At 38.3% G+C, this 24929-nt stretch overlaps 1 protein-coding gene across 1 annotated transcript in view; it reads left to right on the top strand.

Moving 5' to 3' along the window:
- AASS (aminoadipate-semialdehyde synthase) overlaps positions 1-24929 on the top strand; it is a 71743-nt gene that overhangs the window by 8600 nt on the left and 38214 nt on the right. The window contains exons 2-11 of the mRNA XM_032643902.1: positions 332-553; positions 3282-3458; positions 6196-6280; positions 9115-9182; positions 9291-9437; positions 10355-10433; positions 10565-10692; positions 12121-12269; positions 14916-15038; positions 15420-15531. Coding sequence (XP_032499793.1) covers positions 347-553; positions 3282-3458; positions 6196-6280; positions 9115-9182; positions 9291-9437; positions 10355-10433; positions 10565-10692; positions 12121-12269; positions 14916-15038; positions 15420-15531 — 1275 coding nt within the window. The 5' untranslated portion in view covers positions 332-346. The remainder of the gene's footprint in view (positions 1-331; positions 554-3281; positions 3459-6195; positions 6281-9114; positions 9183-9290; positions 9438-10354; positions 10434-10564; positions 10693-12120; positions 12270-14915; positions 15039-15419; positions 15532-24929) is intronic.

Consider the following 24929-nt stretch of genomic DNA (forward strand, 5'->3'; position numbering starts at 1 on the left):
GAATGTGTGTTTGATAAAACATACATTAAAAAAATGAGTTCAACTTAACAGATATTGATTAGTGTCCCATAAGCTGCTTGGGACATTTTATTGTTTTTTTTTTTTTTTGGAAGTAACTTCGTTTGTGGAAGTTTGGGTTTGTTTGGGTAAAGAAACAGCATCCCAATGACCAGCAAATTATCATGTCACCCAGGTTTTCACTCTCCCTTCTTCATCTTGAATCTGTTACCACCTGAGTTGGTTGGATTTTACAGCAGATTTCTCAGGAGACCAGAACTGACCTGTGAGTCTTCTTGCCTTTTGTTGTCCTGCTCTTACAATTTCTTTACAGTCACCAGGTTTCAAGATGCTGCGAGTACCTAGGACCAAACTGGGCAGGCTGGGCCTCAGCCTCTCCAGGCTTCACTATAAGGCGGTGATGGCATTGAGGCGGGAGGATGTGAACGCCTGGGAGAGGCGGGCTCCCCTGGCTCCCCGGCACATCAAAGGGATCACCAATCTGGGGTACAAGGTCTTAATACAGCCTTCCAATCGGCGGGCCATTCACGATAAGGTAAATATTTCCAATTTTTAAAAATAAGTGGGACTGAAATGACCCTGTGTATGAAAAATACGGAGCATCTGAGTGAAAATAAAATGTTTGCTAATGTCACTTAAAGACCACATGACAATATTTCTTTACTTCGGTTATAATGAGATTATATAGTTATGAGATTTCTAGTTAGAATCCTTTCTTGAGCCCATAATTTAGCCAGTAAGTATTATTTTCACCCCATTCCATGCTTTCTTCCAGCTGAGGGATAAAACGATTGCTTTTAGGAGATGACATCCTTCAGTCATTCTCTCCTTCATGTGTGACCCTGGTTCTAGGACTGGAAAGACAAATGTCTGCAGGAAATGCTTCACTGAGTAGAGTTTGTTCATGAGTGTTTACCTTGCCAGCCACCAGGTGAAGCCCCTCATAGTCATCATTCTGTTTATTCTTCACGATAATCTTATGACACAGGTTTGACTTTTATTTTTATTTTAGATACATGCATGTGTTTTTCCTTTCCTGAGCCGTTTGAAAATATGCTGCAGACAACGCCACTTTATTTCTAAATGCTTCAGTATACATTTCCTAGGAATAAATCATCTTCCTACGTAACCATTGTATCCTTTTCACACCTAAGAACTTAATAATTCCACAATATCATCATCTCACATCTCACATTTCAAATTCCCCATTGTCTCAACTGTCTTTTATGGTTTTTATTTTAATCAAGGCTTAATTAAGGTTCATTGTATTCATTATTATGTATCTTTAGTTCTTTTAATCTAGAACAGTACTGGGCTTATTGTTAACTAGGCTTATTGTCGTGATCATTTTGCAATATATACAAGTGTCGAATCATTTAGGTGTATACCTGAAACTAATATAATGTTAATTATACCTCAATAAGAGAATATTGAATGGAATTTAATATTTCTTAGAAGAATTTTTTTTTTTGGCCTTTAGAATACATCCCACAAAGAATATTCAGAGTGCTGTGTTCAAAAGATATCTGAATGAGTTTTTCTCTGGTTACATGTCAATGTGATATCCAGTTGGATTTATTTTTGTTTCTATTACATTTTAATATTTGCTTTAAATCCTTTTTGATTTAATTTTATTTTTCAAATAAGTTAAACATTTACAAGCTTCAAAGATTAAAACTGTATAAAAAGATGCGACACAGAGAAGTCTTGCTCTCATCTTAATCCCTTACATCCCATTCCCACCCACCCTATAGGTTACTATTTTCATCAGTTTCTGATCTATCATTCCTATGTTTCTTCTTGCAAAAATAAGCATGTGTATGTGTGTGTATGTATGTGTTTTCTTATTTTCCCTTCAATCTTATACAGAACATTTTATACTGTATATACTCTTTTGCACCTTGCTTTGCTCTACAGCATGCCTGGAAATCACTTCATGTCAGTTCATAGACATCAGCTTCATTCTATTTAATGGCTGCTATAATTACTCCATTATTTATCATGACTTATTTAACCAGTCTACTATAAATGGGCAAATAGATTGTTTTCAGAGAAACCAGGTATGAACCATATGTTCATTCTTTTACTTTCTTTCCTATTCATTTGTACTTTACTTTGAAGTAGATTCCTAACTAGATTTATCTTCATTTTATTCAACTGCCATCTAAGATGCTTTAAAAATTCTGCCTGGATCATGCTACCCCTTTATTTAAAAATCTGAAATGCTTGTCTGTTGCCTCCATGTACTAGCTATGAAATCTCAGTTTAATGTGTAGGACTCAGGTTTCCCATTGATAAATTGGGGATAATAATAGTACCTACCTCATGGGAGTTTTGAGAATTAAATGAGATAATTCACCCAAAGAGCTTAGCAAAGCACATAGTAATTTATTAATAAATATCAATGATTATTTTTATCCAATAAAGCTCATATTCACCATAATAATATTCAGTCTATTTTTCTAAATTGATGCACTTATTATGCCCTAAACATCTCCTTACTTTCCCATCTCCATATTTGTATATATTCCTTCACTATCTCTTACTGATATTACCACCTTGTATTTCCCATCTCCATCCCTCCAAATCCTATCCAGCCTTTTAGATTCATTTAAATTTCCACATTTCCCTGATCATCTCACCTGGGAGTTATCTCAATATCCATTAAAGTAATATATCACTTAGATTATGCTACTCATTGAGCCTCATGCACTGTGCCTCTGACTTCTTTTTACAATATTTTGTGAGCTCCTTTACAGGAGGGATCTTGTCTCTGTTTCTTTGTGTCCTATCTCATCTCTAGCACAGTCCATGGAACAGAGTAGGGCAGTAATAAATACTAACTGAACAACAAAAAAACAAAAGAAAAGAAAATATTGCATATATGTCTTTCCTTTAAAAGTATACCTGAGTAATAAATTACTATTTAGCATTTAATGTTTCAGGGCATTGTTAGCACAAAATATACATTTTACATGTATATTTAAATCACACGTGCTAGCAGTTATGGTCAAACTACTAACAGTTCTTAGATTAAAGTATGTGCTGAAGTCTCTAATTTTTTGTTTCTGGTACAAAAGTCAAACATGTTAGATTGATCTTTAGCCAGCGAGTAAGAATATTAGAAGTAGTTTTTCTGTTATTTGTTCCTTATATTTTTTTCCTTCAAAAGGTTGTGACTTCAACTGCTACATTTATTTATTAAAGAAAATATGAATACAACAAATCAAGAGAATAACTTTTAATCAAAATTACATTCCCAGGAATATGTCAAAGCTGGTGGCATTCTTCAGGAGGATATTTCTGAAGCTTGTTTAATTTTGGGAGTTAAAAGACCCCCAGAGGAAAAATTAATGCCTAAGAAGACCTATGCATTCTTCTCCCACACCATAAAGGCTCAGGAGGCCAATATGGGTTTGTTGGATGAGATCCTAAAACAGGTAATTAGTGGCCAATATTCATAAATGTTAACATAGAAACATATATTTTTTTAACTTTTAACTGTCAAGTGGAGTTTTAGTTTTCTTTCAGCATCTAGAAAATACATCACGTATTCACCTAAGTAGGAGAGGTGATCTGCAGTTAGTGCTTGTATAGTTCTGCTGCTCTTCGGGCTGCTCTGCTGGGCATGTTTGGAGTTTGTGATAAGAGGAACCAAACACATTTCATTCCTTTGTATTCTGAAATGGGAAGAATGATAGAAGCATTTGCTCCAAATGATTATTAACTTATAAGGTTAATAGTTGAAATATTAGCAAGTAGAATTTTAGAGCTAAAAGGAACCTCAGGGATCGTATAACTTACCACCCTAATTTTTCAAATGGAGTCCAGAGAGGTGAAGTGACTTGACTGAGGCTGCACAGCTCTGTAGTACCAGAACTGTATTGGAAACTATTTTTACATTTATTAACATTCATAAGGAAAAGAAACATTTTTTGAGATATAAATACTGTGGAAAAACTATCATCTATTTAAAATACATCTATTTAAAATACTCAACAAATATTTACCAAGTGCCTACAATGTGTCTGACACTGATCACTGCAATGAACATAGCTTACATTTTAGTACGAGGAGACACTAGAATAAATAAACAACACTCATATGTCGCTTGGTGATATGTGTAATGGAGATAAATGTAATACAGAAGAAAAAAAGGAGTGCTGGGCACTAGGGGAGGTGATAATGCTACTTGAAATAGGATGATCTGGGAGTGCCTCATTGCAATATTGGCATTGAGCAAAAATTTGTAAGAGGCAAAGGATCAAGCCATATCTATCTGGGAGAAGCCTTCCAACCTGAGAGAATAGTAGTGCAAAAGCCCGACAGACAGTCTTTTTGAATGGCGGATTAGAGTTAATCATATTCTAAAATGCTTATTCTGCCTGCTCTGTGAATAAAAGTTGGAGACGGGAGAAGGAGAGCAAAATTGATAAGAAGATTGTTAGTCTAGACTAGTCCAGATGCTAGGCTACAAATGATGTTGAGGGCGGCGGGAGTGGAGGTCGTGACACATGGACAAATCTTGGATGTATTTTAGAGGTCTGATCCTACAGCATTCATGGATGAGATGAATGTGGACTATGAGAGAAAGAGAGGAGTCAGAGGCGACTCCAAGATTTTGGTTTGAGTAACTTAAAGGAGTTGCTTTAGATTGACATGATGCTACTGCACGAGGAGCAGGCTTGGGTGGGAGGATGAAGATTTGAGCTTAGGGCCTGTCGAGTTTAATTTGCCCATTAGACATGTAAGGGGAGATGCTGAGTGGGCCATTGGATGTGAGTCTGTAGCTCAGGAGGGCAGCTTCTCCAGATACATGTTTTTCAGTTGTCAGAGACTAGATTGGTATCTAAAGCCATGAGACTGGGTGAGGGTAAGGAGTGACTGTAGATGGAGAAGTCCAAGGTCTAAGTCCTCGGGTAAGGATGTTAGAGCATTAGAAACTAGACTTGAATCTGACAATAGGTAGAGGACAGGAGAGTTTCACAAACAGTAAAAGTAATGGAGGAAAATGTATTTTACATAAATGTGTAGACTACATTCTTACTAATTTCAGATTCACTAAGCAGACACTGTAGTTAATTTACAGTGTTTCATAAGAACCAATTTAAAAAGTAATTAAAGGAAATAGTATTATAGAAGAATGGTTCACTTTAAGCAGATAAAACTCCTCAAAAAGTACTTTAGAAACATTTTTCTTTTTGGTTATATGAAGTTCCGTTCATTTCAAGAAAATGAAAACAGACCCAGCAGGGCTGCTTTGGGGCAACATTTTGTAACAGATTACTTGGAGTTGGATTAATATTAAATATTCTTAAATCCAAGCACATGGCAAGAATTATATCATCTTTGAGGAAAGAGACTATTTAAAACATTCTATAATTCCAGTGTGTCAGCAGTTTTTAAGCATGAGTTCATAGGGCATTTCCAAGAGAGAGGGAAGATTCCCAAGGAAAGAGGATTTTAGTGAAGGTGAGGAAGTGAAGCGCAAGCAGCTTGTGCTACTTTTAAAGTAAAGTTCGCTTGTGAAAGGCTGGAGAGAGAAAAAAGAGAGACAGAGAAACAGAGAGATACTAAGAGAGACAGAAGGAGAGAGAGAGAGAAAGAGAGAGAGAGAGAGAATGAGATAGATTTGTGTGTATGGACTTGAGAGGGTGTATAGTTGTTATTTTTAAAGTAGAAGAGAGACCTGGGTGTATTTAGAATGGCTGAGGGAAAGGAACAGTGTAAAGAAAGAAGAAAGAAAAGAAAGAAAACGTTTGAGAGGTCTTGGAGGACATAGAATAAAGCTGGCATCTAGCTCACAGGGATTAGTCTCAGGAAAGACTTGTGTTTTTTGAGACTAGAGGGAAGGATGTGAGGATGAGTGGGGGCAGTATGTGGATATATTTGTCAGTGGTGCTGGGCTAAAAGTTAAAAGAAATCATGCCTTTGTTGTTTTATTGCCTACCATCAAGGGGTGTTAGCACCCTGCTAGGACCATTCTTTCATCTCTCATCACAAACCTATCATTGGTTTGTGACCCAGCATTTTCTAAATATTTCATGGTGCACCTGGCAAGTCAAGATCTATTTTATGAGGGAATACTGTGAAATAATCACTTGCTCATATATGTTTTGTGCTCATTCAAATTAAGCTGGATGGGTCTGGTTGAGAAATTTTTTACTGTTTCTTCAGGAAATCCGACTTATTGATTATGAGAAAATGGTGGATCATAGAGGAATACGGGTAGTGGCGTTTGGACAGTGGGCAGGTGTGGCAGGTAGGTATGCCAAGGCTGTTACATCACCCATTTTCTAAATTTGCCTGGGGAGTAACTGTGTCCTCTCTTTTCTGTGGCAAGGGGATGGGAGTGTTCATTTCCACCAATAAAAATAAACATGGGGGTGTGACTAAGGGTGATGAATATCAGGGGAATAAAATAAAATCATTAAACTATATTTATTACAAAAAATAAGAAAAAGAGAGCAGGGAGAAGGACAACAACTATGCTTAGGCTCTGAATTTTTACTGTTTGGAAGACTGGAAAGAGAGGTCAGTTTGGTGATGAGAAACTGAAGAATGGAAGAAAGGGTAAAAGAGGGAGAAAATGTACGGGGACAGGAGCCAACAGAGGAGCAGTCTAGCAAGGATACAAGCTGGAGTTTGGGGAAAAACAGCACTTGATTTTTGTCCCAGTTAGTACTTTGAACCATCTTTAGTTGAGAAACACCACATGTTATAACTCTATATCAGATTAGACTACTTGAAGGTGTATAATTGTCAGAATAAGTAGACAGAAAATTTGTAGGGATAGAGGACACAAAACACTGTCAACCGCTCTGACATCAGTGAAAGTTCTTGAGCACCCAGCACTCCACCCAGCAACTTGCAGAATAGAACACATTCCTTTCCTGTGGAACATTCATCCAGATGGTCCATATGCTAGGTCACAAAACAATTTTTAATAAATTTAAAAGGTCTGAAATCATAGAGTATGTGCTCTGACTATAATAAAATTGATTTTAGAATTATAATACAAAGATATATAGGAAATTTCCAAATATTTGGAAGATAAACAATGTATTTTTGAATAACCCATGAATCCAGGAGATATCACAGGAAAAATTAGAAAATATTTTGAATTGAATGAAAATTTAAAACACAGCACACCAAAATTTGTGGAATGCAGGTAAAGTGGTGCTTAGAAGGAAATTTATAGCATTTAATGCTTTCATTAGAAAAGAAGGAAGTCCTTAAATTAGTAATCTAAACTTCCATCAGAAGAAGCTAGAAAATGAAGAATAAATTAACCCAAAGCAAATAGAAGGAAGGAAATGATATTGATAAGAGGGAACATCAATTAAATTAAAACAGGAAAATAATAGAGAAAATCAAAAGCCAGTTCTTTTTTTAAAAAAATAATCAATAAAATTGATAAACCTCCAGTTAGATTGATTTTTTAAAAAAAGAGAGAGAAGCCACTTTTTACCAATATTAGGAATACAAGAGGAATCGTCACTATATATGTCACAGATATTAAAAATGATAAGGGAATATTATGAATAAGCCAATAAATTTGACAACGTTGACAAAATAGGCAAATCCTTGAAAGACTCATCTCAAGAATAAATAAAACACTTGCATATCAATGTACAAAATAAATTCCACTCATAGGCATTTATCAAGAGAAACAAATTATTTTTTGGAAAGAATTATTTATAGTAGCTTCATTCATAATAGCCCAGACAATCTGCAGAGGAGTAGATAAATAAACTGTGGTACATCCATAGAATGGACCACTCCTCAGCAATAAAAAGAAGCAAATTACTTATACGCACAAAGTATGCATGAATCTCAAAAACATTTTCCTGAGTAAAAGCAGACACACAAAGAAGAGTAAATACTTAAAATTTCATTTGTCTGCAACTGTAGAAGAAACGAATCTATAGAGACAAATAAAATCAGTAGTTGTTTGGGGCCAAAGTTTGGGGAGGATTGACTGGAGTGATGGGAATAGTCTGTATTTTGATTATGTTGGTGGTAATATGGGTGTGTGCATTTGTTAACAGTATCAAACTATAGACTTTAAATTGGTGTGATTTGTTGTATATAAATTATTCCTTTAAAAGTTGACATCAGAAAAAAGGTCAAAGAAAATTTGTCAGGGATATGGAGAGGGAAAGTTCCCTTCCGGAAAAGAAGGGGAGAATGGATGCTGAGGTCTTCGTTACAGGCATGCTAAGTTTCTGCTACGTGAAGGACATCCAGATTGAGAAATCCATAAGGTGGTTGGTTGGGTCTTGAAATAAAATATCTGCGTTAGAGATACAGACTTGGAGTCATCATCATACAGAGAGTACTTGAAATTTAGGAATGGATGAGATTAGCTAAGGGAAAAATGTAGAGATTGAAGAGAATAGTGCCTGGGACAGAATCCTGAGAGTGACCAATACCAAGCAAAGGGCAAGGCACTAATATGAAAGGAATGGGCATGGGAAGTGGAACCTGCAGAAATGTAGGGTGAAAATGTTCAAGCCAGGCAAGCTGAGGGAAGAGAGTCCCAACAAAGAGGGGCTCTACATTGCCAGATACCTCTGACAAGTAAGTCAAGATCTGAAAGGTGTCCACGAGTTTAGCTGTGTAGGTCACTGAAATGATGGGGGGAGGGGTCATAGGGTCAATGGTGACTTCTTTTTTGCTTATTCATTTGTTTCTGGTATGAGAGAAATGGAGGCGTGTTTAAATGTTGATAAGAATGAACCAATAGAGAGGGATAGAGAGAGGACATAATTCAAGAGTAAATTCCTGAGAGAGACAGGAAGGGATGGGATCTGGAGCAAAGGTGGAGAGATTAACCTTAGAGAAAAAGAGGGGCACACTTTCCGTTTTAGCAGGATTGGATGTGGAGGGGACAGGTCGGGGTGCAGCTGGGTTAATGCTTTCGATGGCAGAAAGTTGAGGGAATGGATAAGATGACTACTGGGGCCCCTTCCAAATCTGAGATGCTGTGGTCTGTGCCTTCTCAGAGCACGGAGCAGGTTGGAGGACAGGTAGAGAGAACAGCTTCAACTTCTCCCAACTAATGGTCTTTCTGTTGGTCTGATTCTGCAACAGGGATGATCAACATTTTACATGGAATGGGTTTAAGGCTCCTTGCTTTGGGACATCACACACCTTTTATGGTGAGATGTTTATTGTGTCTATTTTTTTTTGAAATACATGTCACATTTTAAGAATAGAAACATGTCTCAGGTGGTAGACTAATGTGATCCACGTGTGCTTGCTTGCAGCACATTGGCATGGCTCATAACTACAGGAACAGCAGTCAGGCTGTGCAAGCTGTCCGAGACACTGGCTATGAAATATCTCTGGGTTTGATGCCAAAGTCGATAGGGCCCTTAACATTTGTGTTCACAGGGACTGGTAATGTATCTAAGGTATGCTCCAACTGTCTTCTTTCTGTAAAGCAGTCTGAAACTCTGACACTAACCCAAAGGATGTGGGCATTTTGTATAACATTTCAGAGCCCTTCTTTTCCATGACTGGGCATTCTGTTCTTGGTACTTTTCTTACCTATGTACTTTTCCCACAGTAAAGTGCAGTACTGGTCCAAACTTAGTGTCTTTGCTTTGAGTTGATTCCAAGCTGTCAGAGGCTTTGAATGGTTTTTCTTTTCTTTTTTTCTTTTTAGAGGGATAACTCCTTGTTGTGTGAAGGTCTATTCTTAGGGTGCTCTGTTTTACCTCTCTCACTGAGATATCCCAAAATTTGGAAGTGACCCCAGGATGTAAATTTTACAAGATTTGGAGTTTTGCCAAAAGATGTTAAGAGGCTTAACTCAAGACTACTATTGTTACTTTCTTCCTTCTGGGGTAGTTTCGAGAATGTATTTTTGATCCCATAGAGAAACTTGTAATTGCAAAACAGATCTTTCTTCAGCGAAAATATTTTACAAACAGGACATCACTATTTATATTATACTGTGAGATAGCCATCTGACGTAAGTAGGAAATATAGTTTCCCCACTTGAAATAATTTCTGCAATGGAGCAAAAATTAAATAGAAATATTTTTACCGTACTGTCAGTTCTTAAACCCCCTTGCTTCTCTGCTGAATAACTTTAAGTAAAACAATTAAAGCCCCTTCCAATGAGTGGTGTTTAAATGGGAATAAAAGTTGGCTCACAGGCTGCATGCAAGAGGCTCATCTGTGCTTCCCTGTTGTGGTCCCAGTTGCAGGGCAGGGCAAGTTGAGCTCTAAAATTGTGGGGAAAATGAGTTGGAACCTTTGCAGGAAATCGTATTGGCTCTTTTCTGATTGATTTTTAGATTTTTCACTCATGCATTATTTACAGGGAGCCCAAGAAATCTTCAATGAATTACCTTGTGAATATGTGGAGCCACATGAATTAAAAGAAGTTTCCCAAAATGGAGGTAGGGAGGGCGGGGAGGGCGAGTGTTTGTATCTTTTACTGTTTTTTAACAGTTTCAGTGTTATAATATTTTATCACCATAAACCTTTATCATTTGTGACCCACTTTACTAATTCCTTTCTCCTCTGCAAGACCTGAGAAAAGTGTACGGGACAGTGTTAAGTCGCCATCATCATCTCGTCAGGAAAACAGATGGTATATATGATCCTGTAGAGTATGACAAATATCCTGAGCGCTACATAAGCCGTTTTAATACTGACGTGAGTATCATGCCTAGCTTTTGAGTTGGTTGCTCGTGATACACTATAGTTAGGCTGCTCTGAAGGAGAGAGATTGTGATTGTGTACATTGGTTTTCAGTTCTCCATATTGACTTGTGGTGAGTCCTTTGGGTATTATGAGTTGTCCTTAGGTGTTGTTGGCTTTTCTTGGTGTTCGGAGTGGCCTTTGCTTTGTGGCTTTGGTAGTTTCTATGGGTATGCACATTGCTTCGCTGACTCTGTTTCTCCTTCAGGTCTGCATGTGCCCAGTTGCTCTAAACCATTTCCTGTGGGTTACTCTTTTCTGTATTTACCCTGAATTAGTTAGTACTGTTGAGAAACCATAGTGTCTATGAGAGTTGTTCTCCACGTAGTTCTATCCCTTCTATGGCCACAAATTGCAGTCAACCTCAGCCAGCCATCTTGAAATACATGCCATTGATTACAGGGGACCAGAGTGAAACAGTATGGCTATGGAAGACCCATCTCCACTGTGCAAAAGTTACTTCCAGTTCAGATCCTTCTGATGGGGACACACTGGTCTCGTCTTAGAAGAAGGATAATATATTTGTGTGTTTTGTAGTCATTGGTCTTGCAACAGTCCTTCTCAAAATAAACCAACAAAAAAAATGCATGCATCTAATTGTGAAAAGGAATATTTTAAATAATTTTAAATGTATTTGAACAATATAACATTTTTAGATTCTGGTATGAAATTTAGTGTTATAGCGTGTAGAGCATATTATAGAAGAACTCTTACCTGTGGCTTGAAAATGCTTGAGATGCTTGAGAAACAGGAATTATAAAACTAGTTTCAAATTGAAAAATTTTGAATCTAGTAAGTTTCCATCCCTTCTCTTCCCCAGTCACAGAAACACTGGTGATTGGATGCATCCCCAAACTTATAATGACCTAGTTACCATGTATGCATGCATGTAGCACATTTGCCCATGGAGCTTACAGATGTTATCTGATTTAATCTTCACAGCATTCCTTTGAGGAATAGGGTACGCATTATCCCCATCTGGCAGGTAAGGAAAACAGAGCCCAGAGAAGTTAAGGTAGCATGCTTTAGATCACATGCTACTAGAGGCTGAGCTGGAAATAGAGCACTTGGTCACTTGAACTTCTGTTATTTCCTTTTTCTTGGCTATGCAAGGCATTATAGAATACAAATATTAATGTATTTATATTCATATGTATAGAATACAAATATTAATGTATTTATATTCATATGTTTTTCCACTGAAATCTGGGTGGGTATTTACCGTCTTTGCTTTGAAAGGTGGCCACTGACTTGGCAAAAAACAAAGTCAATTAGAAATAACGTTAAATTATTTCTCATGAACTTTACTGATAGCTCTCTTTCAGCACACTGCTTTGAAAAAGGCTATTTCCTATCTCGCTGACCTTGGAATCTGCTTTACAGATTGCACCCTATACAACTTGTTTAATTAATGGAATCTACTGGGAACAAAACACTCCTCGCCTACTAACCCGCCAAGATGCTCAGAGTCTCCTGGCTCCAGGCAAGTCCTCAGTTGCTGGTGTTGAAGGCTGCCCTGCACTGCCACACAAGTAAGGACTTCAGCAATGATGGCAGTTTTCAGCAGCAAGGCCCACTGTGAGGGTATCACACATAGGGGATCTACATAGCACAGGACTTGACTATTAATAACCAGTTGTCTGCCTTGTCTTATTTAATCTCTTGGAAATATTTGACAGTTAACCTTCCCTCTTTTTTTTTTTAATCAAAGTATAGTTGATTTACAATGTTGTTAGTTTCAGGTGTACAGCAAAGTGATTCAGTTATATATATATGTATAAGGTGACATCCCGAAAGTTAGAAAAAGTGTTCTGGGCTTAACTGTGTTAAGTGATCAGCTGGGCTCGGTGATAACATGTTAGGGATAACTGAGATTGCAAAGTTTCTTTTTCTTTTTTCTTTTTGTTTGCTCTAGGGAGCGAGTTTATTTTTTTTTATTGAAGTCTAGTTGATTTACAATGCCCTGTTAGTTTCAAGTATACAGCACAGTGATTTAGTTACATATATATATACGTATGTATATATATACATACATATATATGTATGTATATATATACATACGTATATATATACATATTTTCCTTTTTCAGATTATTTTCCATTATAGGTTATTATAAGATATTGAATATAGTTCCCTGTGCTATACAGTAGGTCCTCATTTTTTATCCATTGTATATACCGTAGTGTATATCTGTTAATCCCAAGCTCCTCATTTATCCCTCTCTCCCCCCCTTTGCGCTTTGGTAGCCATATGTTTGTTTTCTATGTTTGTGAGTCTATTTCCTTCCCTCTTTCTTGAGATTCTCTTCTCTTATGTGACTCCACACGTAGCTCAAAAGTAAGCTCCTCAGAGAGGTCATCTCTTGCTTCCCCATTCCCATCACTCTTCAGTCTGTTACTATATTTTTCCCTGAAATTCATGTGTTTATGATTTTAATTTTCCTGTGTTTATGATATTTCCTGCCTTACTAGAACTTAATCTCCTTAAGGATAGGGGCCCTATTTGTTTTGGCCACAGGTACCCAGTACGTTGTTTGACATACAATGTTCATTCAAATGATTACTAAACGTTGAATGAATTCGTTAATAAATAAACATTTGTGGAGCACCTGGTCTGCCTGGCACTCTGCTAAGCTGAGAGATAAAGAAAAATGTGGTTGCTGCCCTCAGGCATGTAGTTGGTATCAATTAAGTTCCAAAGGAATGCTAGGAGCAATCAATATCGCAAGAGTTTAGAAGAAAGTGGGAGCATAGGCTCGGCAAAGTCTCTAGGGAGGAGTGAGAACAAGGATTTCAAGTGATAGGATTGGTGCTTGATAACTATGGAGCCACCAAAGCACAGTTTAAGACAGTGAGTGGGACAGTGTAACCCTAGTATAGGGTTTATATGGGCAATTAGAGATCGGACAGGAAAACTGTGGTCAACCTCAAAAGGATTTCGAATCCTGGGCTGAGACTTTTGTTCATAATTCCAGAGATTTCTATGTAATAACACATAAAATTATGTATTACTAAGCAGGGTGGAGGTAGTGTAGTCGAACTTCCTAAGTTATTTAAAGTTGGCTAACTAGCTTAACTTTAGGCTGTTGTCAATGATTTCTCTAGGGAAGGGTTTTTTTTTTTCATTTTTATTGGAGTATAGTTGATTTACAATGTTGTGTTGTTTCTGCTGTACAGCAAAGTGAACCAGTTATACATATATATATACATATATGCATATATATATATATATCCACTCTTTTATTTTTAATATTTATTTATTTAGGCTGTACTGGGTCTTAGTTGCGGCATGTGGACTTCTTAGTTGTGGCATGCATGCGGATCTAGTTCCCTGACCAGGGATTGATCCTGGGCCCCCTGCACTGGGAGTGTGGAGTCTTACCCACTGAGCCACCAGGGACTTCCCTATCCATTCTTTTTTAGATTCTTTTCCCATAGAGGCCATTACAGAGTATTGAGTAGAGTCCCCTCTGCTATACAATAGACCTTATTAGTTATCTATTTTATATATAGTAGTATGTATAAGGAGGGTTTTTTTTTTCTTTTACTTTTATCTCTTTTCCTTTCTTATCTTCCTCTATCCATCTCCTCTTCCTCTTTTTCTTTTTGCTTGGGGAGACTAAAACTCCTATTAGGAAGATTCTCTGTATCCCAAAAGAACAGTTTCCTGAACATGTGAGCTGTAGGAAAAAGAGCTAAGGAACCTAAGGAAATATTTAGCATCTACATTGAAAATTGTTCAAGCACCTTTCATTTTTACTCATTTTTTTTTAAATTAATTTATTTTATTTATTAATTTTTGGCCATGTTGGGTTTTTTTGTGGCTGCGCACGGGCTTTCTCTAATTGCGGCGAGGGGGGGCTACTCTTCGTTGTGGTGCGCGGGCTTCTCATGGTGGTGGCTTCTCCTGTTGCAGAGCACAGGCTCTAGGCACGCGGGCTTCAGTAGTTGCGGCTCGCGGGCTCTAGAGCACAGGCTCAGTAGTTGTGGTGCACGGGCCCAGTTGCTCTGCAGCATGCGGGATCTTCCCGGACCAGGGCTCGAACCCACGTCCCCTGCATTGGCAGGCGTATTCTCAACCACTGCGCCACCAGGGAAGCCCCATTTTTACTCATTTTTAATTCTGTCGGGGACTTCAGAGATCCATGATCACATCTAAGTATTGATGTTATTTACAGACTTGTGGCAATATGTGACATTTCAGCCGACACCGGAGGATCTATTGAGTTTATGACTGAGTGTACAACAATAGAGCATCCCTTCTGCATGTATGATGCAGATCAGCATATTATTCATGACAGGTGAGTTTGCTAAAGCTGTTAGATGGGGAGAGATACATAATCATGCATCATTTACTTCCTTTGATATACTACTCTAAAATACTCAATATTTCATGGCTTTATGAAGGCTATGCAAATTTCCAGAGATATGCTCAAGCATATTAAAAAATTTGGTAGAAAAACCACATTCAGATTTGAGCACTTAAATACACACACATACTACATTTCAATGGGTTGTGAAGAAGGGAAAAGTTTTATTTGAAAAGTCTTGTTTATTTTCCTATATACTGTGGTAGAAGATTACAAATGATTATGAAGTGTAAATAACGGAGTAGACATCTGGGAAAGTTAGAGCTTACACATAAATTTTGTCATCCGAATAAAGCATGTTGCTTCTCCTAGCGTCGAAGGCTCTGGGATTCTGATGTGCTCCATTGACAATTTGCCGGCACAGCTTCCAATCGAATCTACCGAATACTTTGGAGACATGCTTTACCCTTATGTTGAAGAAATGGTAAGCGGACTGGTAGCAGCACCTCTGTGGCTTTAAATAGGACTTTGGAGTGATCTTATGAATGTTCTGGTCTTCTGTATCTAAGAAATCTGTTGTAAAATGAAATGCCAGCGCTTCCCCGAAGTACTTACTGACACTCTTATTTTACATATTCTGCATAATTGTTTCATGGGAAATATGTAACTGGCTTCATGCTTAATTACAATTGCATTTGCCTCTCATTATGCATACTTTATTAAGAATGTTCCTGACATGTGAGATAAGATTTACTTTATTTTCACTTTTTTTCTGCTTTCTAGGTCAATTCATATTTTGGGGCATTCTTACTATGCTGTGATTAATAGATTGGAAAAATCAGAAATACAGAAATTTTGTTGGATTTTACTCACTCATGCTTGGTTAATTGACAGCCTATGTTCTGGTCATGTATTATTATTATTTAACATCTTTATTGGAGTATAATTGCTTTACAATGGTTTGTTAGTTTCTGCTGTATAACAAAGTGAATCAGCTATACATATACATATATCCCCATAACTCCTCCCTCTTGCGTCTCCCTCCCACCCTCCCTATCCCACCCCTCTAGGTGATCAAAAAGCACCGAGCTGATCTCTCTGTGCTATGCGGCTGCTTCCGACTAGCTATCTGTTTTACATTTGGTAGTGTATATATGTCCATCGCCACTCTCTCACTTCGTCCCTGCTTACCTTTCCCGCTCCGTGTGTGCTCAAGTCCATTCTCTACTTCTGCGTCTTTATTCCTGTCCTGCACCTAGGTTCTTCAGAAACTTTTTTTTTTTTAAGATTCCACTTATATGTGTTAGCATACAATATTTGTTTTTCTCTTTCTGACTTACTTCACTCTGTATGACACACCCTAGGTCCATCCACCTCAATACAAATAACTCAATTTCGTTTCTTTTTGTGGCTAATATTCCATTATATATATGTGCCACATCTTCTTTATCCATTCATCTGTTGATGGACAGTTAGGTTGCTTCCAATGTCCTGGCTATTGTAAATAGAGCTGCAATGAACATTGTGGTACATAACTCTTTTTGAATTATGGTTTTCTCAGGGTATATGCCCAGTAGTGGGATTGCTGGGTTGTGTGGCAGTTCTATTTTTAGTTTTCTAAGGAATCTCCATACTGTTCTCCATAGTGGCTGTATCAATTTACATTCCCACCAGCAGTGCAAGAGTGTTCCTTTTTATCCACACCCTCTCCAGCATTTATTGTTTGTAGATTTTTTGATGATGGACATTCTGACCGGTGTGAGGTGATACCTCATTGTGGTTTTGATTTGCATTTCTCTAGTGACTAGTGATGTTGAGCATGTTTTCATGTGTTTCTTGGCAATCTGTATATCTTCTTTGAAGAAATGTCTATTTAAGTCTTCTGCCCAGTTTTGGATTGGGTTGTTTGTTTTTTTGATATCGAGCTGCATGAGCTGCTTGTAAATTTTGGAGATTAATCCTTTGCCAGTTGCTTTATTTGCAAATATTTTCTCTCATTCTGAGGGTTGTCTTTCATCTTGTTTATGGTTTCCTTTGCTGTGCAAAAGCTTTTAAGTTTCATTAGGTCCCATTTGTTTATTTTCGTTTTTATTTCCATTTCTCTAGGAGGTGGGTCAAAAAGGATCTTGCGGTGATTTTTGTCATTGAGTGTTCTACCTATGTTTTCCTCTAAGAGTTTTATAGTGTCTGGCCTTACATTTAGGTCTTTAATCCATTTTGAATTTATTTTTGTGTGTGGCATTAGGGAGTGTTCAAATTTCATTCTTTTACAAGTAGCTGTCCAGTTTTCCCAGCACCATTTATTGAAGAGGCTGTCTTTTCTCCCTTGTATATTCTTGCCTACTTTATCAAAGATAAGGTGACCATATGTGCATGGGTTTATCTCTGGGCTTTCTACCCTGTTCCATTGATCTATATTTCTGTTTTTGTGCCAGTACCATACTGTCTTGATGACTGTAGCTTTGTAGTATAGTGTGAAGTCTGGAGCCTGATTCCTCCAGCTCCATTTTTCTTTCTCAAGATTGCTTTGGCTATTCGGGGTCTTTTGTGTTTCCATATAAATTGTGATATTTTTTGTTCTAGTTCTGTGAAAAATGCCATTGGTAGTTTGATAGGGATTGCATTGAATCTGTAGATTGCTTTGGGTAGTATTGTCATTTTCACAATATTGATTCTTCCAATCTAAGAGCATGGTATATCTCTTTATCTGTTTGTATCATCTTTAATTTCCTTCATCAGTGTCTTATAGTTTTCTGCATACAGGTCTTTTGTCTCCTTACATAGGTTTATTCCTAGGTATTTTATTCTTTTTGTTGCCGTGGTAAATGGGAGTGTTTCCTTAATTTCTTTTTCTGATTTTTCATCATTAGTGTATAGGAATGCAAGAGATTTCTGTGCATTAATTTTGTATCCTGCTACTTTACCAAATTCATTGATTAGCTCTAGTAGTTTTCTAGTAGAGTCTTTAGGATTCTGTATGTATAGTATCATGTCATCTGCAAACAGTGACAGCTTTACTTCTTATTTTCTGATTTGGATTCCTTTTATTTCTTTTTCTTCTCTGATTGCTTGACTAAAACTTATAAAACTATGTTGAATAAGAGTGGTGAGAGTGGACAACCTTGTCTTGCTCCTGATCTTAGTGGAAATGGTTTTAGTTTTTCACCATTGACAACCATGTTGGCTGTGGGTTTTTCATATATGGCCTTTATTATGTTGAGGTAAGTTCCCTCTATGCGTACTTTCTGGAGAGATTTTATCATAAATGGATGCTAAATTTTGTCAAAATCTTTTTCTGCGTTGAAATGATCATATGGTTTTTATCCTTCAATTTGTTAATATGGTGTATCACGTTGATTGATTTGCATATATTGAAGAATCCTTCCATTCCTGGGGTAAATCCCACTTTATAAAAGGATCATGGTGTATGATCCTTTTAATGTGCTGTTAGATTCTGTTTGCTAGTATTTTATAGAGGATTTTTGCATGTATATTCATCAGTGATATTGGCCTGTAGTTTTCTTTCTTTGTGACAACTTTGGTTTTGGTATCAGGGTGATGGTGGCCTCATAGAATGAGTTTGGGAGTGTCCCTCCCTCTGCTATATTTTGGAAGAGTTTCAGAAGGATAGGTGTTAGCTCTTCTCTAAATGTTTGATAGAATTCACCTGTGAAGCCATCTGGTCCTGGGCTTTTGCTTGTTGGAAGATTTTTAATCACAGTCTCAATTTCAGTACTTGTGATTGGTCTGTTTATATTTTCTATTTCTTCCTGGTTCAGTTTCGGAAGGTTGTGCTTTTCTAAGAATTTGCCCATTTCTTCCAGGTTGTCCATTTTATTGGCATATAGTTGCTTGTAGTAATCTCTCATGATCCTTTGTATTTCTGCAGTGTCAGTTGTTACTTCTCCTTTTTCATTTCTAATTCTGTTGATTTGAGTCTTCTCCCTTGTTTTGTTGATGAGTCTGGCTAATTGTTTATCAATTTTGTTTATCTTCTCAAAGAACCAGCTTTTAGTATTATTGATCTTTTCTATCGTTTCCTTCATTTCTTTTTCATTTATTTCTGATATGACCTTTATGATATTCCTTCTGCTAACTTTGGGATTTTTTGGTTCTTCTTTCTGTAATTGCTTTAGGTGTAAGGTTAGGTTGTTTATTTGAGATGTTTCTTGTTTCTTGAGGTAGGATTGTATTGCTATAAACTTCCCTCTTAGAACTGCTTTTGCTGCATCCCATTGGTTTTGGGTCGTGTTTTCATTGTCATTTGTTTCTAGGTATTTTTTCATTTCCTCTTTGATTTCTTCAGTGATCTCTCTTATTAAGTAGTGTGTTGCTTAAGCTCCATGTGTTTGTATTTTTTACAGGTTTTTTTCCTGTAATTGATATCTAGTCTCATAGCATTGTGGTCGGAAAGCATACTTGATACGATTTCAGTTTTCTTAAATTTACCAGGGCTTGATTTGTGACCCAAGATATGATCTATCCTGGAGAATGGTCCATAGGCACGTGAGACACAAGTGTATTCTGTTGTTTTTGGATGGAGTGTCCTATAAATATCAATTAAGTCCATCTGGTTTAATGTGTCATTTAAAGCTTGTGTTTCCTTATTTATTTTCATTTTGGATGATCTGTCCATTGGTGAAAGTGGGGTGTTAAAGTCCCCTACTATGATTGTGTCACCGTCAATTTCCCCTTTTACGGCTGTTATCATTTGCCTTATGTACTGAGGTGCTCCTATGTTGGGTGCACAAATATTTACAATTGTTATATCTTCTTCTTTGATTGATCCCTTTATCATTATGTAGTGTCCTTCTTTGTCTCTTCTAATAGTCTTTATTTTAAAGTCTATTTTGTCTGATATGAGAATTGCTACTCCAGCTTTCTTTTGATTTCCATTTGCATGGAATATCTTTTTCCATCCCCTCACTTTCAGTCTGAAGTGGGTCTCTTGTAGACAGCATATATATGGGTCTTGTTTTTATATCCATTCAACAAGCCTGTGTCTTTTGGTTGAAGCATTTAATCCATTTACATTTAAAGTGATTATCGATATGTATGTTCCTATTACCATTTTCTTAATTGTTTTGGGTTTGTTTTCATAGGTCTTTTCCTTCCCTTTTGTTTCCTTCCTAGAGAAATTCCTTTAGCATTTGCTGTAAAGCTGGTTTGGTGATGCTGAATTCTCTTAGCTTTTACTTGTCTGTAATGCTTTAAATTTCTCCATCAAATTTGAATGAGATCCTTGCTGAGTAGAGTAATCTGGTTGTAGGTTTTTCCCTTGTGTCACTTTAAATATGTCCTGCCACACCCTTCTGGCTTGCAGATTTTCTGCTGAGAAATCAGCTGTTAACCTTATGGGGATTCCCTTGTATGTTATCTGTTGCTTTTCCCTTGCTGCTTTTAATATTTTTTCTTTGTATTTAATTTTTGATAGTTTGATTAATATGTGTTTTTGTGTGTTTTTCCTTGGATTTATCCTGTATGGTACTCTCTACACTTCCTGGACTTGATTGACTATTTCTTTTCCCATATTAGGGAAGTTTTCACCTATAATCTCTTCAAATATTTTCTCAGGGGCTTCCCTGGTGGCGCAGTGGTTGAGAGTCCGCCTGCCGATGCAGGGGACATGGGTTCGTGCCCCGGTCTGGGAAGATCCCACATGCCGCGGAGGAGCTGGGCCTGTGAGCCATGGCCGCTGAGCCTGCGTGTCCGGAGCCTGTGCTCCGCAAAGGGAGAGGCCACAACAGTGAGAGGCCTGTGTACCGCAAAAAAAAAAAAAAAAAAAAATTTTCTCAGACCCCTTTTTTTTCCTCTTTTTCTTCTGGGACCCCTATAATTCAAATGTTGGTGCTTTTAATGTTGTCCCAGAGGTCTCTGAGACTGCCCTCAATTCTTTTCATTCTTTTTTCTTTTTTCTGCTCTGCGGAAAATCCTTTCCTGCTCTGTGCTTTTCCTTTCTTCTGCCCCAGTTATTCTTCTATTGATTCCTTCTAGAGAATTTTTAATTTCATTTATTGTGTTGTTCATCATTGTTTGTTTGCTCTTTAGTCCTTCTAGGTCCTTGTTAAACATTTCTTGTATTTTCTCCACTTGTTTCCCAAGATTTTGGATCATCTTTTCTATCATTACTCTGAATTCTCTTTCAGGTAGACTGCCTATTTCCTCTTTATTTGTTTGGTTTGGTAGGTTTTTACCTTGTTCCCTCATATTTTGTGTATTTCTCTGTCTTCTCATTTTTCTTAACTTACTGTGTTTGGGGTCTCCTTTTTGCAGGCTGCAGGTTCGTAGTTCCCGTTGTTTTTGGTGTCTGCCCCCAATTGGTAAGGTTGGTTCAGTGGTTTGTGTGAGCTTCCTTGTGGAGGGGACTTTTGCTTGTGTTCTGGTGGGTGAGGCTGGATCTTGTCTTTCTCGTGGGCAGGACTGCATCTGGTGTGTGTTTTGGGGTGTCTGTGAACTTATTATGATTTTAGGCAGCCTCTCTGCTAATGGATGGGGTTGTGTTCCTGTCTTGCTAGTTGTTTGGCATGGGGTGTCCAGCACTGTAGCTTGCTGGTCGTTGAGTGGAGCTGGGTCTTCACGTTGAATTGGAGATCTCTGGGAGAGCTTTCATCGTTTGGTATTACGTGGGGCTCTGAGGTCTCTGGTGGCCCAATGTCCTGAACTCGGCTATCCCACCTAAGAGACTCAGGCCTGACACCCTGCCAGAGCATCAAGACCATGTCAGCCACATGGCTCAGAAGAAAAGGGAGGAAAAAAAAAAAGAAAGAGAAAAAGAAAATAAAATAAAGTTATTAAAAATACATATTATCAAAAATTTTAAAAATAATTTAAGAAAAAGAAAGAAGGCTTCCCTGGTGGTGCAGTAGTTAAGAATCTGCCTGCCAATGCCGGGGACATGGGTTCATGCCCTGGTCCAGGAAGATCCCACATGCCGCAGAGCAACTAAGCCTGTGTGCCACAACTACTGAGCCTGTGCTCTAGAGCCTGCACGCCACAACTACTGAAGCCCGTGCGACTAGAGCCCGTGCTCGGCAACCAGAGAAGCCACCGCAATGTGAAGCCTGTGCACCACAACGAATAGTAGCCCCCGCTCGCTGCAACTAGAGAAAGCCCACATGCAGTAACAAAGACCCAATGCACCCAAGAATAAAAATAAAATAAAATAAATAAATTTTTTAAAAAAGAAAGAAAGCAGAGAGCATCCAAATCAATAAACAAATCCACCAATGATAACAAATGGTAAATACTATACAAAACAAAAAAAACACAAAAAATGGACATATAGAACCCTAGGTTAAATGGTAAATGCAAAGCTATACAGACAGAATCACACAAAGAATCATACACATACACACAAAAAGAGAAAAAGAAAAAAATATATAAATATATATATATATATATATATATATATATATATATAAAGGAAGAGAGTAACCAAATCAATAAACAAATCTAACAGTGATATTAAGCTCTAAATACTAAACTAAGATAAACATAAAACCAGAAAGAAATTAGACACAGAAACCAAACCCCAAGTCTAGAGTTGCTCCCGAAGTCCACCACCTCAATTTTGAGGTGATTCGTTGTCTATTCAGTTATTCCACAGATGCAGGGTACCCTGTGGTACCTGTGGAGATTCAATCCGCGGCTCCTGAGGCTGCACAGAGAAATTTTTCCCTTTCTCCTCTTAGTTTGCACATCTCCTGGGGTTCAGCTTTGGGTTTGGCTCTGCCTCTGTTTGTAGGTTGCCCTCAGGAGTCTGTTCCCACCCAGACAGGATGGGTTAAAGGAGAAGCTGATTAGGGGGCTCTGGCTCACTCAGCTGGGGGAAGGGAAGGGTACAGAATGAGGGGTGAGCCTGTGGTGGCAGAGGCCGGCGTGACATTGCAACAGCCTGAGGCACACCGTGTGTTCTCCCAGGAAGTTGTCCCTGGATCATGGGACCCTGGCAGTGGCAGACTGAGCTGCACAGGCTCCCGGGAGGGGAGGTGTGGACAGTGACCTGTGCTTGCACACAGGCTTCTTGGTGGCTGCAGCAGCAGCCTTAGCGTTTCATGCCCATCTCTGGTGTCTGCGCTGATAGCCGCGGCTTGCGCCCATCTCTGGAGCTCATTTAGGCTGTGCTCTGAATCCCCTCTCCTTGCGCATCCCGAAACAATGGTCTTTTGTCTCTTAGACAAGTCCAGACTTTTTCCCGGACTCCCTCCCGGCTAGCTGTGGCGCACTAGCCCCCATCAGGCTGTGTTCAGGCAGCCAACCCCAGTCCTCTCCCTGGGATCTGACCCCCGAAGCCTGAGCCTCAGTTCCCAGCCCCCCGCCCACCCTGGCGGGTGAGCAGACAAGCCTCTCGGGCTGGTGAGTGCTGGTCAGCACTGATCCTCTGTGCGGGAATCTCTCCACTTTGCCCTCGGCATCCCTGTTGCTGTGCTCTCCTCTGTGGCTCCGAAGCTTCCCCCCTCTGCCACCCGCAGTCTCTGCCTGTGAAGGGGCTTCCTAGTGTGTGGAAACTTTTCCTCCTTCACAGATTCCTCCCCGAGGTGCAGGTCCCATCCCTATTCTTTTGTCTCTGTTTATTCTTTTTTCTTTTGCCCTACCCAGGTACGTGGGGAGTTTCTTGCCTTTTGGGAGGTCTGAGGTCTTCTGCCAGCGTTCAGCAGGTGTTCTGTAGGAGTTGTTCCACATATAGATGTATTTTTGATGTATTTGTGAGGAGGAAGGTGATCTCCACATCTTTCTCCTCTGCTGTCTTGAAGGTCCACTGGTCATGTATTATTTACTGTGATCAGCGATTGACTGCTGAAATATGGTGTTATCTAAATTCCATTTTCTTTGTCAGGAAAAGCTTTCTTATTTCAGTATTTATCCTAAGCATTCATACCCATCCTGCTTTATTTCTATTGCTAATGGCTGTCTGCCTCAGGCAATGGTTCCAAAGGTATGAAGAGTGGCTCTTGTCCTTTTCATCCATTGTTTCACTCAGGAGCTCTCATACTAAAATGGGACAATAGGTAGTGTGGTATTAATAAGTGCAACTTCCAGCCCATTTTCTTCTTTTCTTTCACAAATTATTCTATTTTGACCCTTTGTTTTTCCTCCTGGAATATGTCAGCAGGGAGATGTAACAGGCTTTAGAAAATGCTGGTGGCAGGCATTATCATGGTTGGAAACAATATTATATAGCACTTACTATGTTCCAGACAGTGTTCAAATTACTTTATATATTTTAATTTTTAAATACTCATGATCACCCTTTCAGGTAGGTACCATTATCAACCCATTGTACTGATTAGAAAACTGAGACACAAAGAAGTTAAGGCTGAGAAAGCTTGCTGATGCAGTACTGGATCTGCAGTGTGTCTGGAATTGGTGCTGAGGGATTAAAGTAGCCTGAGAAAGAGAGTATAAATGCCAGGTTTTATTGGAGACATCACTTGCTTTATGGTGTTGAGCTGGGCACTCACTTCCTTTCTGAGCCTCAGATGTTTCACCTGTAAAGTAAGGTGGTTTTAATATATAATTTTAATGGTTCCCTCTAGTTCTAACATTCTGTAATTGTAAATGTTTAAGTGGTGAAAAGCATGTGTATATTTAAAAAGTGATAATAAATTTACCTAGATGTTTACTATTTTCAGTGATGTTCATTCATTTCCCTCTGGTATCCTTTCCCTGAAGAATCAATAACTTCCTTTAGTTCTTTACTTGAATTTTTATTTCAGATATTCTCTTTTCGTTCTAAACTTTCCATTTAGTACATCTTTTTCTCTTTCTCGCCTGAGAATTTCTATCTTTTTATTTATTATGAGTGTAGTTTCCTTTATCACATGGAGCACAGCTGTAAAAGCCACTTTACAGTCTACCTCATATTTCCAAAATTCTGGGTAA

Source organism: Phocoena sinus, chromosome 9 (genome assembly GCF_008692025.1).
Source record: "Phocoena sinus isolate mPhoSin1 chromosome 9, mPhoSin1.pri, whole genome shotgun sequence".
NCBI classification, from domain to species: domain Eukaryota; kingdom Metazoa; phylum Chordata; class Mammalia; order Artiodactyla; family Phocoenidae; genus Phocoena; species Phocoena sinus.